Here is a 14,189-nt window from a genome sequence, read left to right on the forward strand (position 1 = left end):
TGATTTGGTTGGAAATGAAAATTGATTGTGAGTTTGATTTTAATGTAGGTTAGGGTTCTTCTGAAATCGAAGAGCGAATTTAATGCTAAAATTTCCTCAATTTTTGAATGTTGAAAGTAAAAGATGGGTGGTTTCAAAAATCGAAGACATCATTACTAAATCCTATTTTTAATTTGATACAATTTCCCTAATAATTTAGCCAAAATTTATAAATCTTAAAATAATAATAATAATTTTTTAAAAAAAAAAAAAAACCGCTAAGAATAAAGATCAAGATTTGCTTTCAGCCGCCAAAAAACGCCCATCTTCGAATACGAAAACGCCGGCGGAGACTGGAGCGGCAACGCATAAGGTGCAATGATGGAGTTCTCAAACTCCGATCCAACTCTCTGGAGAGAAGCTCTCTCTTCGTATTCATCTCAAATCGAAGCCCTAGGCAAGCCCAATTTGGCTTCTCTCGATGATTTTTACCGAAACGAACTCCCTCGTCTTCTCCACAAGCGAAACCCTAACCCTTACATCACTACTTCTGAGCTCTCAAAACTTATGCAATGGAAGCTCACTCGAGGAAAATGGAGGTTCTCAGTGCTCTTTATCTCTTTCTTTCCATTTAGGTTTCAACGATTACTTAATCATCAATGATTTTACGAATTTCAGGCCGCGTCTTTTGGACTTCGTTTCATCATTGGACGAATCGCTCGTCAAATTGGCTTCTCAGAAGGCCTTCCAATGCCTTCCTGATATTTTCAAAGCCGTGTCTGAGCTTACACCGCTCAAAGGCGTTGGTCCGGCCACTGCCTCGGCGGTTCTGGCTGCCTACGCGCCGGATGTTGCGCCTTTCATGTCCGACGAGGTGAAATCAGGATATATGTTGATGCAATTAGATTATCAGTAGCCATTGATTTCTGCAATTTAAGTAATATTTGTTTCGCTTAGATTTCTAACTTATGATGGTGAAGCAGTAGGCTATGGAGGCGGCTCTTGGCAACTCCAAGGATTATTCGTTGAAGCAATACTTATCATTCGCAAATAAATTGCAAGATAAAGCCAAGGTCTGTTAGCTATTTCTCCAATCAATCCCCTTTCTTCGTGTATTATGTGTGGAAATTAAGTTCATTCCTAGAATCCAACGAATTGAGACACATTTCTGTTTCCATCCTTTCAGCCTTCAGTCAACAATTTCTTTGTTTCTTGACATTTACATTGCTCTGGTTTGTTTTGACTTTCTGCGAACAGAAAATTCCAACAAGAAAACAAATATCTATGAAATCAAATCTCGCATTGATTAGGAAAGGGAATGATCATGGGTATATAAACAAGAACAATTACCTCCATTGGTATGAGGCCTTTTGGGGTGGTTCCAAAAGTAAAGTCACGAGGGTTTATATCCAAAGTGAACAATATCATACTATTATGGAGATATGTGGAGGTCTGTTGTCCTTATCAATTAGTATAAGAGCCTTGGTCTAAACCTAGTTGTATAGGTAAAATCCTCAAATAACGAACAAAGAAATTTATTGAGCCTCTGGGTAGCCTTGTGATTTCCCCTACCTTGATAAGAGCAAGTGTGATCCATGCTTATGCTCGTGTGCTTTATTTGGATGTTGACACGAGATGACGGGACGTGCCTTGAGATAAAAGAGTAATTTGACTCGAGATGAACTAACGTCTCGAGATAAAGAGTAAGTGACCCAAGATGAACAGGAGGTGCCTTGGGGTTTAAAGCAAAGCTCTCATGGTTGGTTCGAGGGGAGGCTCAAAATGGTACTTTGTTCGAGATGAGGATTGCTAGGAGTGCGAAAGGAGTGCGAACAAAATCCACATTAGTTGGGGAAGAGAATGATCATGGGTATATAAGTAAGGACAATTATCTCTATCGCTATGAGGCCTTTTGGCGTGGTTCCAAAAGCAAGGTCATGAGAGTTTATACCCAAAGAGGACAATATCATACTATTATGGAGATATGTGGAGGTCCATTGTCCTTTTCACACCCTTGTGTTATATATTTGCTTCAAGGAAAATCAACTAATAGAATGTTGATAAGAAAATGACTACAAGCAATAGAAATAAAGAACCAACACTTCCAACATATTCTAGCGGGCTGAGTATCCTCTTCCAAGAACCAAATGTTCGTCAAAATTCTCCACACCCCTAACCATACTCTCATATTATTTATAACCCAAAAGACTTAATAAACTTAATGTCTAATTACTAGAATATCCCTTAGTAGTAATCATACTAATAATACTAATATTTCCCCCAACTAGGGCTCTCACACTTAGCTCTGCAAAGATGTTCCTCAAAGCGATGATACAGCTCCGCATTCTAAAACGTTTCAAACTGAGTTCGGAAAATTTGAGTGTATAATATGCAAGCATAAGTTATATAAATCTAGACTTGTGTGACTTTTGTTTCATTTGTGAATTTGTAGTATGTAAAGTTCTATATTTAGTATAGATTGTTGATTTATATATATGGTTTGTGTATGTTATGAGATTAACATCCATGGAATGTGGAATAAACGAAGGCACGAGCTAAATACAACCTTGATTTCTACATCTTAGACTACAAGCTTAACTTAAAGTCAAATATTCTAATTGTTCAAATTTTAATTCCCGACATTTGCAGGAATTAAGCTCAGAAGGAGAAATTTTCACACCATCGGATGTAGAGAGGGCTCTGTGGAGTAGAGCTATAGGGGAAAAATTGAAAGGTCCAAAATCAGAATTAGATCCCAACAATGGAGGCAAAACTGGAATCAAAAGAAAGAGAAAAACTTCCAAGTGACAGCCCTACCATTGCTTTTGAGTTTTTTATACTTCTGGTTTTGGACATGCTGTTGAAGCTCGCCTTTCAGGTTTTTATTCATTACTGCAACAATCCAACTCTATTCCTAACTTACAATGTGAAATTGTAAATATTGCCTTGAATATCATGTTTGATGGCATTCCTCTATTGTATTTTTCAGCCTTTTCTTTGGTAGAACATTTTCTTAAATTACGTCGGAGCTTGTACACAAGACCTCTTTGGATTTTCTTACATGCATTTTGGAACTTTTTTAAATATAATTTAAAAAAAAAAGTGATTGGTTAGGACAACTTTCACCATGTTTCATTTTTGGTTTCTTTGTTTTGGCTAAAAAACAAAGGAGTGATCGGCTAAAATTCACTTTTGAATAAATTTTTTTATACCTACATTTAAACAGATTATTGAGAAAAAAAAATTATCATTCTACCTAATTATTTCAAAAGTAATTGTTTTTTTAATCAAACATTAGCTTCTTCTTTTTTAGTACAATTGGGATAGAAAATTCGAACCACAGATCTCGTGATTACTAATACACTTAGATGTCAACTAAGTTTTGCTTGGTTTGACATCAAACACTAATTTTATTTTTTTAAGAAAACGATTGTAGTCATTTTTAGATATTTACAAAGTTAATATTAAATGTGCTCTTAATTTTTGTAAACTATAATTTTAATAGGGCATTCTAGTAAGGATCAAGTCAAAATGAGCATGGGTATAGTTAAAGTGGAACAACTTAATATAAGTAAAGCTAAACTTCATCAAGTATGTATATCAACAAGTTAGAAGTTCGATCTTCCATCTTCTCAAAATCGACACAATCTCAAATATAGTGACTAAACTTGTAATTTAACTAAAAATAAGTTAAAAATCATAATTTACCGAAAATACATTTAAAATATAAATAAAATGTCTAATTTATTTCGCTGCCCAACAAGAACCAGCCGGCCCAGTAAATGAGCCCAGAGGCTGATTCGGTGTTTCTATGAGGCTCATCATTTCAACACATTAGACTCCTACACCATATTACCATCTGAGATCTTTATATTATTAACATGGGAGGATGCAAGTTGGTTGACGGTGTCGACGTGTCGTGTTTTGATTCGGCTTTCTCTTGCTCCCGGTAACAGGTATGTCACGCAAAAGTTCCTGTCTAGTCTTTGGCGAAATGGTTCGGCAGGGACTATAACGTACAAGAGAAAACCGTTGAATTGAAGCCAAGGCTGCGGGACCACTTGAATTCAACTTGTACAAGTGGGTACAACTCATTGGCTCCTCCACCTACAACCCGGACGCCACGTCGGTTCCCGCGTTATTCCCTCTCTAATAGTTCAATGTTTTTATTTTTTAACACAAGCGCACCGGCGGTGAGGGCATATTTTCCTCCGCCGCGAGCGCTTAATTTTCTCCAAATTCCCTGAGAACCTCGTCCAAATCCCGGACGAGGGATGACGATTCTCGTTTCCGCCGACCGCAAGTATCGGCGGAGCCCTAAAAAGCCCTTACTTCCTGAGAAATGCGACCACCAGGAGGCGGTCGAAGTAGGGTTAGATGGCGCGTCCTTCTCCGGCGCCGTCTTCAACCTCTCGAGCACCATTGTCGGCGCCGGAATCATGGCTCTCCCAGCCGCCGTGAAGCAATTAGGTCTAATTCCAGGCTTGGTCTTGATCATGCTCGGATCGACTTTGACGGAGTTGTCAATTGACTTCATCCTAAAATTCTCTCGGGCGTCCAAATCCGTTTCATACGCCGGCGCCGTCGGCGACTCTCTCGGAAGCGCCGGACGGACCCTCTTGCAGGTTTGCATCGTGGTCAATAACTTGGGCATGCTCGTCGTCTACATGATCATCATTGGTAGGTCCCATGACTTTGCTCTGTCAATTTTTTTTCTTTTTCAATTCATTGTATTATAAATTAGGCTTATGTTAAGAGCACGAATTACGTTTCCCAGTTTGTTTGCCAAGAAATTTGGAGTTTGAAGCTCTATAGCTCAAAGGCCTGACCCAGAAATTTAGAAGCCAATTAGTGAGAAAACTTTACAATATTTCTAACTGTGTTCAATCTCCTTTCTTACTTATTTTCTGGTTGTGACTTGCTTGAATATATGTGTAAATATATTTTAATGAATTTAAAGACGATTGAAATGGATTTGGAGCATGAATTAAAATAGATGGGATGTTTTTGCAGGTGATGTGTTTTCAGGAACATCGGCAAATAACATCCATCATAAGGGTGTAATGGAAGAATGGTTTGGTCAACATTGGTGGACCAGCCGCATATCTTTAATGCTGCTTACGACGCTTCTGATTTTTGCGCCTCTAATATCCTTCAAGCGTGTAGGTAAGCTAGCCACTATATATATATATATATATATATATCGCCCCTTTTATTTTAGAATTGAAAGGTTATATAGAATGTTTAATTTATTTTACCCTATACGACCCCACAACTTTTCTTTGTTACTCGTGTCAATTTTGTTTTAGACTTTAGTTTCCATTTTTGAAATTGATAGAGGTAGTTTGAGGCACTGAGTTGGTTATTATAGTTTATGAGTTATAATAATTTGTATTTATGGTTCAAACTTTTTTAGTCAAGGTTATAATAGTTTGTCTCTAGGGTGCAAATTATTTTAGTGTGAGTTGCAAATGAGGAGAGAGGATGATTACATAATAATAAACACTATAGATAATGAGAGTATTCAAATAGTCTTACTATAACTATAATGGGTTATAATAATTGGGAACTTCAACTATTATAATGGAAGACTCAAACATCAAGTGAAATTGGGGATCCAAACATCCTTTACTGCTTTCATTCCAATTTTCTTACTTATTTGTAAAGGAATATCTAAATTCTTAAATAAGTTTCAAATACAAAAACAAGTTTTTAAATTATTTTTTTTTAGTTTTCAAACTCAGCTTGTTTTTTGTAAACATTGGTAGAAAGTGGATATTGAAACAAAGAAATCGAAAATCAAATAGTTGTCAAACAGGATTTGAAAAAAACTGTTTACTGAAGTTGTTTTTTTAAAATAAATTCTGGTGAAAGTTGTCATTGCCATTTGTTAGATAATTTCTAATCTATTTTATCCATTGCTACTTGGTTGTTTTTACAATTGGGTCAGTATAGGACCATTTCAATTTCCAATGGTTTTATCTCTGTAAGATCAAAAGATGCTCCCTTGTCGCTTTATGCAATAACCCTCCAAAAAGCTGGCAGTTCTGTAATATGTGACTGTGAGGCAGCACCATGACAAAGAAGTCGTTTTTGTTATTATTACTTTTGGCTTATTACCAATTCATATCTTTTATCCAAATATCATACAGATCAAGGTTACTAGAAACTAAAGGCCAAACAATTATTTTGAGATTCTTTATTTTTTCATACTCATTTCACTGTTCACAATCTTGTGGCTGTGGTCACCATTTCACTTTCTGAAATCTGTCAAATATAAGTTCTCACTTGTATTCAGGCTGTATTACTGCTATGGGAGATTTGTTTGAGATAGATTATATTTGTTTGGTATTTTTAAAAGCGTACTAATGAACAATGAAATTTCTTCTATTTAGGATCGTTTCGTAGTTTACAAAGTCATTTCAAATAGGTCATATCTTACTGGTCAATTGGGCTTCAAACTGGAAAATTTGTAGTCATTTCTACTCACTTTTATGATCAATGTTGTTTTTACTAGATTCCTTGAGATACACATCAGCTTTATCAGTGGGCTTGGCCATTGTCTTCGTGGCAATCACTGCTGGAGTAGCAATTGCGAAACTGATGAATGGGAGTATTGGAATGCCACGTCTGATGCCTAAAGTTACTGACCAGGCATCATTTTGGCAACTTTTTACCACTGTTCCAATCCTAGTCACTGCCTATATCTGTCAACATAATGGTAAATTGTTTGTTTTTATCTCGTCTTGCTTTCCGATAGCAACAATGTTGTTGGTGTAAAACGTGTTTTGAAGTATTTAGAAAGTCATTCCAAACACATTCTAGGTGTTACATCTATGCTTTCTTTCCAAAATAATCCTTGATAGTTTCCATGTCTCTGGTGGTAAGTTGATTTTCGATCATTGCATCAATATGCATATTTTGGCATAGTTCGGGGGATTTGTGAAGATTTATGTTTTCTTTTTTCTTAAGCTGACTTGATAAGGAAATCCGAGCCCTTTAGTTAATTATTCTTATCTCACTTTGACATCAAAGTTTCATGATTTCGATATAAGAACTTGTTAGGTATCCAAAACACAGAAAATACAAAAAAAAGAAAAAAAAAATACTAAAGATAAATATATTGCAATATTAGTAATGAAGTTGCAATATAATAGTCTTTCGAGAGGACCATCTCTAACTTTTATGTGAGCACTTTTCATAATGCCAGTATATATTTGTTGAAGGGCCTGCTCAAGCATAGCTCGATTGCTTAAGTATTAGGTCCTCCCTTAATTGGTTGTTGGTTCAAACTGTTAATGCAAAATCCTCTACACGGTATGATATTGTTAAAGTGGTAGTGGTTGGTAAATGTTAATGGTACATGGTTTCTTATTGGCGGTATTTAATATTTTATAACAAGAAACTGGTTAATGAAAACAAGGAAAACAGTTTGCACCACATTTGGAATTGAAAGTTTGATGTGATTGATAATGAGTTAGTAACTTCTTGAATTGAATTTTTTGCAGTTCACCCTATTGAGAATGAGCTAAAAGATCCCACCCAAATGAAGTCAATAGTTCGAACATCTCTAACAATATGCTCAACTGTATATATCACAACGAGCTTCTTCGGATTTCTCCTGTTTGGAGACCAAACGCTGGATGATGTACTTGCCAATTTTGATGGAGATCTTGGACTTCCATACAGCTCATTGCTTGATGATGTTGTAAGAGTGAGCTATGGCATCCACCTGATGCTTGTATTTCCCATTGTTTTTTTCTCCCTTCGCCTCAACATTGACGGTCTGCTCTTTCCCTATGCCATACCTATTTCTTTTGATAACCGGCGATTCTTCTCAATAACTACAGCTCTCATGAGTTTCATCTTCATTGGAGCTAACTTTGTTCCCAGCATCTGGGATGCCTTTCAGCTCACTGGTGCCACTGCTGCCATCTCTGTTGGGTTCATTTTCCCCGCTGCTCTTGTCCTCAGGTAATCAAGAATTATCAAGTCGATTGATTGAAACATATAAATGATTTCTGAAGTGGTGATATAACTAAGTTTACCGTAACTCATCAGCTTAAGCTTCTTAGGTTGATTAATGATTAAATATAGTGTTAGAGCAGAAGGTCTTATGTTTGAATCCCCTATAATGTCATTTCCTCTCCATAAGTGAGGGAGAGCATTGAGGTGTTAATATGATTAGATTCACTGTAACTCATTAGCTTAAGCTTTTAAGTAATTCTGACGTCGATGCTAGAATAGAACTCTCACACCTGCATTATTAGTTTACATGATCTTCGTTATTCAATCTTTTTCTGGAGGTTAGGGAGGCCTTTTGACACTTATTTTCTGGACATCTCCATGACATTTCTTTTTCTTAGTCTAGTGATTCACATTGCACTGGCCTAAAATCTAAACAAATATGAGAAAATTAATCTGTTTCCTATTTTGTTCACATGATATTGCACTCAATATTTATCCATGTGATGTGAACTGCACAGGGACACTTGTGGGATAGCATCAAAGAAAGACAGACTGATAGCATGGATAATGTTCCTATTAGCTGTTTTGTCAAGTATTGTCGCAATCTCATGCGATATCTATAGTTCTTACGTGATCAAAAAACACGCTTGACATAGAAGAAGAAGAAACCGTTTTCTCATGCCAACTCTTCCGCTAAATGATCGAGGCTCAATGTCAACATCAGAGATGCACAGAAGAGCCATTTTTTAGATTTTTCGTCCCATCAAAAGCCAGTTTGGCTGGGGCCTTGTTTGTAACAAGTAACAACCATATAAGCAAAATGTTGATTGATATATTGTAGGAACACTTGGTAATTAAAACCACAAGGTGCCGTTGTCTGAGAAAGATCTTCATTGGCCTCACTCTTGTGGCCGTTGGTTGGCCCAATATGCACAAATTCTACTGTCAAGTCCCTTGTGCACTCAATTTTCTGGGTCCGGTAGGTGGCAGGTTTCTGTTTTTGGCATGTTCTTTTGTTTGATTAAATAGAAAAAATCTTCAATGATGAAATTGATTCAAGCTACTTACTAGGAAAGAGCTTCAAATATATATATTTTTTATTATCATTATTGTTTTTGGAAAAATGTTTTTTTAGGTCTTTTAAGTTTTGGGTTTAGTTCAATTTGGTCCTTAGGTTTCAAATTGTTACATTTTTAGTCCTTAAGTTTTGACTTTTGAGTTTGATTCTAATTTGGTACCTAAATTTCAAAATATTATAATTTTACCCTTTGAGATTGGTCCCTAGATTTCATGATTTACATTTTTTATCTCCATTCTTTTTACTAAAAGCTCATTTAAGTTTTGGCGTTAATGTCTATAAATTAATTCAAAAAAATTATGAACTGAAATTTTGAAATTAATTTTAATTGTGATGAAGAATAAATAGTGAAATGAAATTAATTATAGTTCTTTTAAATTAATTAATAGATATTAATATTAAAGAATGAAAGTAGGTTTTCATGAACAATTGAAGTTAAAAGTATAAATCTTGAAATTTAGAGACTAAATTAAAATAGAACTCACATCTCCGGAGAAAACTTGTAACCTTTTGAAATCTAGGGACAAAATTGAAATCAAATTCAAAAGTTAAAGAACTAAAAGTTTAACATTTTCAAACTTATGAATCAAATATAAACTAAAAATAGAAACTAAACTCATAACCTCTATACATATTTGTTTTGTTCTTTACATTTTTGCTTCATATATTTACAGATATCCATTGTTTGTTGATTTAAAAAGATCCCCAATCCCTTTCTAAATCCTATTTCATAACCTTTAATAATATGCCACAAATTATATCACTATCGTGGTCTTTTCTTTATGCAAGTTATACAAACATTTTGATTCCTTGATTTCTGAAAGGACAAAATACAATTTTCCATTATGATTTAGTCTAATAGCCAATGTTACATGAGGGGGAAAAATAAAGGGTATGAATTCAAATTTTAGGGTAGCCATTAGCCAATAGCCATTTATTTAAAATTACAATTTCCCCCCTTTCAAATAGGGAAAAAATCTTACAAGCTTTCTATCAATAAATGTTGCCAGGTCAGTTTACAATAGGTGAATCTTCGTCAGTGATTTGTGTAGTATTTTGATTTGTTTACTTAAATAAACACTTTCCCTTTTTATTTTTTTTAACAGACAATAAAAATGTGTCTATTTTAATTTTAAAATAAAGAGTCCTCATAAAGGAATATGGTGGAAAAAATGAAATCGAGAACATGATTGAAAAGGATACATAGTAAATGGCAATAAATACAACGAAAATGCACAACATGCAATTGTTGGGCAAAGATTTGCACGTTTTGTTGCATTATTGATTATTGAATCATAAATTTACTATCTTTTTTTTTTTTTTTTTGTATAATATCATTTTGCAATTACGACACCAGTCAATTTATCATTGGTTACAATCTTAAATACCCATTCTCCTTACATTTGCATAATTAAAACAGAATAAATATCATCTTGCAAAAAAAAGCTAATAATTTTATATTCATAAATTTCATAATTTTCAACGAATAATGAAAACGCTGCATTTTCTTTTTTCTTTTTTTTTTTTTTTCTTTTTGATGTTACGTATTTTCTTCCTGTTCTAGAGACTTAGTTAATTGTCAAAGTATTAACAGTTAATAATTTTAAAACCTAAAAAGACATTGAAACGTTTATAGATTGTAATCTAAGCGAGATGAATAATTTGACAGTTGATTTTAGGTATGATTAATTAGTATAATAAATGATAAAGTGGATAAAAAGAAAGGAGGGAGAGAGGGGACCCGTTTGCAGTAAATGGAGATGTGGCATTTGATATTAAAACGCGGGGGCCACTTCACGACCACAACACGTTTGAGCAAAAGTGCTTGTGTCGGTTCCCATGGTCATTGACATCGTATCTGCCTATAACAAGCTTTCTTTATATCTATATTTTTGCTTTGTTCATAAATTGACTAACTATAAATTTATTTATTTTAAAAGTCCAACAAGAACCATAAACCGATGGTCATTGCAAACATTTTAAAATTAATGTATGATTGATTAATAAATTTTTTAGTAATGTTATATTTATGAGTGTTTCTTCTTTTATAGAAGTTATACAATTAGAATAATTCCAACTCAAAGCCTCCAATTTCATTGGTAGTTGGCACCGAAACTATTTAAATAATATATATATATTATATATATATATATATTATATATATAATATATAATATATATATATTGAAGAAGAATATAATTAGAATTTAGAACCATATTTGTATCGTATTTTAATAAAGGAAAATTATTTTTTGAATCCACCATTTTGGGCCTAGTTTCTATTTAATTTTTAAAATTTCAAAATATTACACATTTAGTCCTTAGATTTTGAGTTGATGTCAATTTAGTCTTCAAATTTTCAAAATGTTATAATTTTAGTCTTAATATTTGAGTTTTTTTTTTTTTTTAATTTGATCTCTAGGTTTCAAATTTTACAATTTTAACCTTTGATTTTTTCACTCAATACTTATTTTTCATCTCTATTGTAATTAATTTCAAAATAACTTTAGAAGAGTTAAAATAATATAATTATTAAGTTTTATTATTTGTATCAGTTTTAAAATTAATTTTAATTTTCGCTTCATAATTATTTAAATTAATTAAATAGATTGATATCAATAATTGAAAACGAGTATTAATGAAAAATTAAAAATTAAAAATGTAAAGTCTTGAAAATTAGTGACTAAATTGAAATAAAACTCAAATCTTTATGGTTAAATTGTAGCATTTTAAATTTAATAATTAAATTAAAATAAAATTCGAAAAGATATAATATTATATATAAATTTTAGGGATGAAATTAAAATTAAATTGAGGATTTCTCATTTAAAAAAAATTGTCACACATTGTTTTTATTTTTTTTGAGAAATGTGTAAAGTCTTCTTTTTCCCCATATTTGGAAAAAATCATGAGAAATTGAGAAATCCATTCAAACCATACTTGATAAATCCACGTATTTGAATTATTATTACAATCTAAAAGGAAATTAATAATTGATGTTTTTTTAAAAAAAAATATGAATTTGAGGTTAATTATGTTGTGGTGGTTGTGTTTCTTTTTAAATAAATGGGTGACATCCTAATCAGCCGAATAATAAATAAATAAATACAAAGGTTGAAAAGAAAAAAAAGGGGGGGGGGGGGGGGGGGGGAATAAAGTCAGAAGGAAGAATTTTATTTTTTAAAAAAAAGAAAGAAAGAAAGAAAGAAAAAGAAATTAATTAATTTCAATGTAATTCTGGAAAGCGGAGATTGCGGGCAAATACCTGAGGGCACGACCGCCGGCTGTGGTGGTGTCCAGGCTGTTTACAATCAAATGGGCTGACTATGGACCACCGCCGCTCCACGTGGCAAGATCTCCGCCCATCATGGCCTGCCAATTTTGATCAATACCAACTCTTCCGTGTTTTCACTATTTTCATCCAATTCTACATTTGGCCACTTACGCCGTTTCCGCTTCTCAACTTTAATTCCCTAATTTCCTCTTTTACCCCTCCGTTAGGACGATACTGCCGCTTCTAAATGAGGACAAATCTGTAAGTTTACCAAACGCCTTCTGGAAATATAATGTTTTTCGTTATTTTATTACAATTATTTGCTATAACTTCTAACTTGGTTTGCTACATTAAGGAGCACGGTAGTTAGAGTTTGATAATAATCGAAATTCTAATTAAATAATAATAATAATTGAAATTAAAATTATCAAAACCTGGGATTTTTCTGTTCACTAATATCGGGTTTTTTTCTTTATGATAACGGAATTATGTGTGTGTTTCACACAAATGTATACGTTGATATGAATTGGCGTTAAAAGTATAGGAAATTTTTTTAATCATTTTGAATGTTTGATAAGATTGATCCTCTTAAAATAATATTTTTTAACACAACTTCATTTTCACATTTTTTATACATGTTCCCTGCCTTCTTTTAAAAATAGATTTATGTATAATCATACTTTGTAGATTAAACTACCAATTTTAGAATTACATTTTGAAATTTGTTCAATTTTAGTCTCTATATTTTAATTATCCAATTTTAATCTTTATATTTCATAAATCTCAAATTTAGTTTTTTAAACGTAATTTTTACAAAAATTGGTTAAATCATAATAATAATATTCATACAAATAAATCTAACACGTAAATAAATTTTTAAATATTTTCAAATTGCACATATCTCTCCCATATTTAACAATAATCTTGTACTTAACCAGCAATCTAAATAAAATATAAATTTAAGTTGACATGGATGATATATTATTTAAAAAATATACATTATATATAACTATATAAAAAAAAAAAGAGTAAATTTTGATAATTGATTTATTTTAGTCGCTATTTTACCGCAACAACCAAACATATTTATCATCAAACATCTTACATTTTTCTTAGAAATTTTCACTCCAACTATTTACAAAAAAAATAACAAACAAATACTAATGGATATAAATAGACTTCAATCCGTTCTTTCTATCACTGACAAACATTGATAGACTTATATCTGTTTCTATCTATCTCTATAAAAAAATAAATTTTGCTACTTTGTGTAAATAGTCTTTTTTTTATTTTTCTATTTTTGAAAATCTCCAATTTTTTTTAGTTTAAAGCAAAAATTTACAAAACATTAACTTACTTTATTTTATAATTAATTTTTTTAATAGCACAATTGCAATAATTTATTTTAAAAGTTACAACAACTTCAAAGTAAGCCTTAATTTATAATTGCTAAGACTTTTTAAAATAATGGTAAGCAATTATAATTTTAAAGAGTCAAACATGAAGTAACATAATATTTGTAATAATTTTTGAAGCATTAAAAAATACTTTCATTCTTGAAATCAATTTCTAAACACGTAGCCAACAAGAGCATAGCTCAACTTGCATAATGTTTATATTATCAATCTCGTGGTTTGAGGTTCGATTTTTCCACCCTACACTTTAATTACAATACCTATTCAAAAAAAAAAAATTCTAAACACATAAATAGTCATTTTTTACACGTCAACCTAATCTCCACTTTCTAAACATATAATATTAAAATAATATATAAATAAAATAAAATAACTAAATAAATAAGGGAAAATTATAGAAAATAGAAAATTCCTCCAAAAATTTCCACTTTCTCTAAAATTCGTGGAATTTCAACCAATGTATGTATATTTACAAA

At 32.3% G+C, this 14,189-nt stretch overlaps 2 protein-coding genes across 3 annotated transcripts; both read left to right on the plus strand.

The window, feature by feature from the left end:
- The first annotated feature begins 278 nt into the window (after positions 1–278).
- LOC120086335 lies at positions 279–2,982 on the plus strand. Of its 2 annotated transcripts, XM_039042930.1 has the most exons (4): positions 281–578; positions 658–853; positions 966–1,052; positions 2,629–2,982. In XM_039042930.1, the coding sequence occupies exons 1-4, from the start codon at positions 358–360 to the stop codon at positions 2,785–2,787; spliced, it is 663 nt and encodes a 220-aa protein (XP_038898858.1). In that variant the 5' UTR covers positions 281–357; the 3' UTR covers positions 2,788–2,982. The 2 variants fall into 2 exon arrangements, with proteins under 2 accessions (XP_038898859.1, XP_038898858.1); XM_039042931.1 differs by lacking the exon at positions 966–1,052 and having other exon boundaries at positions 279–578.
- A 964-nt stretch (positions 2,983–3,946) lies between these two features.
- Positions 3,947–8,896, plus strand: LOC120084439 (amino acid transporter AVT6A-like). The gene is made up of 5 exons (XM_039040217.1): positions 3,947–4,659; positions 4,993–5,145; positions 6,497–6,700; positions 7,488–7,953; positions 8,466–8,896. Exons 1-5 carry the CDS (start codon positions 4,254–4,256, stop codon positions 8,596–8,598), a joined length of 1,362 nt encoding a protein of 453 aa, XP_038896145.1. The 5' UTR covers positions 3,947–4,253; the 3' UTR covers positions 8,599–8,896.
- The last annotated feature ends 5,293 nt before the right edge of the window (positions 8,897–14,189 follow it).

This window comes from Benincasa hispida, chromosome 9 (assembly GCF_009727055.1).
Source record: "Benincasa hispida cultivar B227 chromosome 9, ASM972705v1, whole genome shotgun sequence".
NCBI classification, from domain to species: Eukaryota; Viridiplantae; Streptophyta; class Magnoliopsida; order Cucurbitales; family Cucurbitaceae; genus Benincasa; species Benincasa hispida.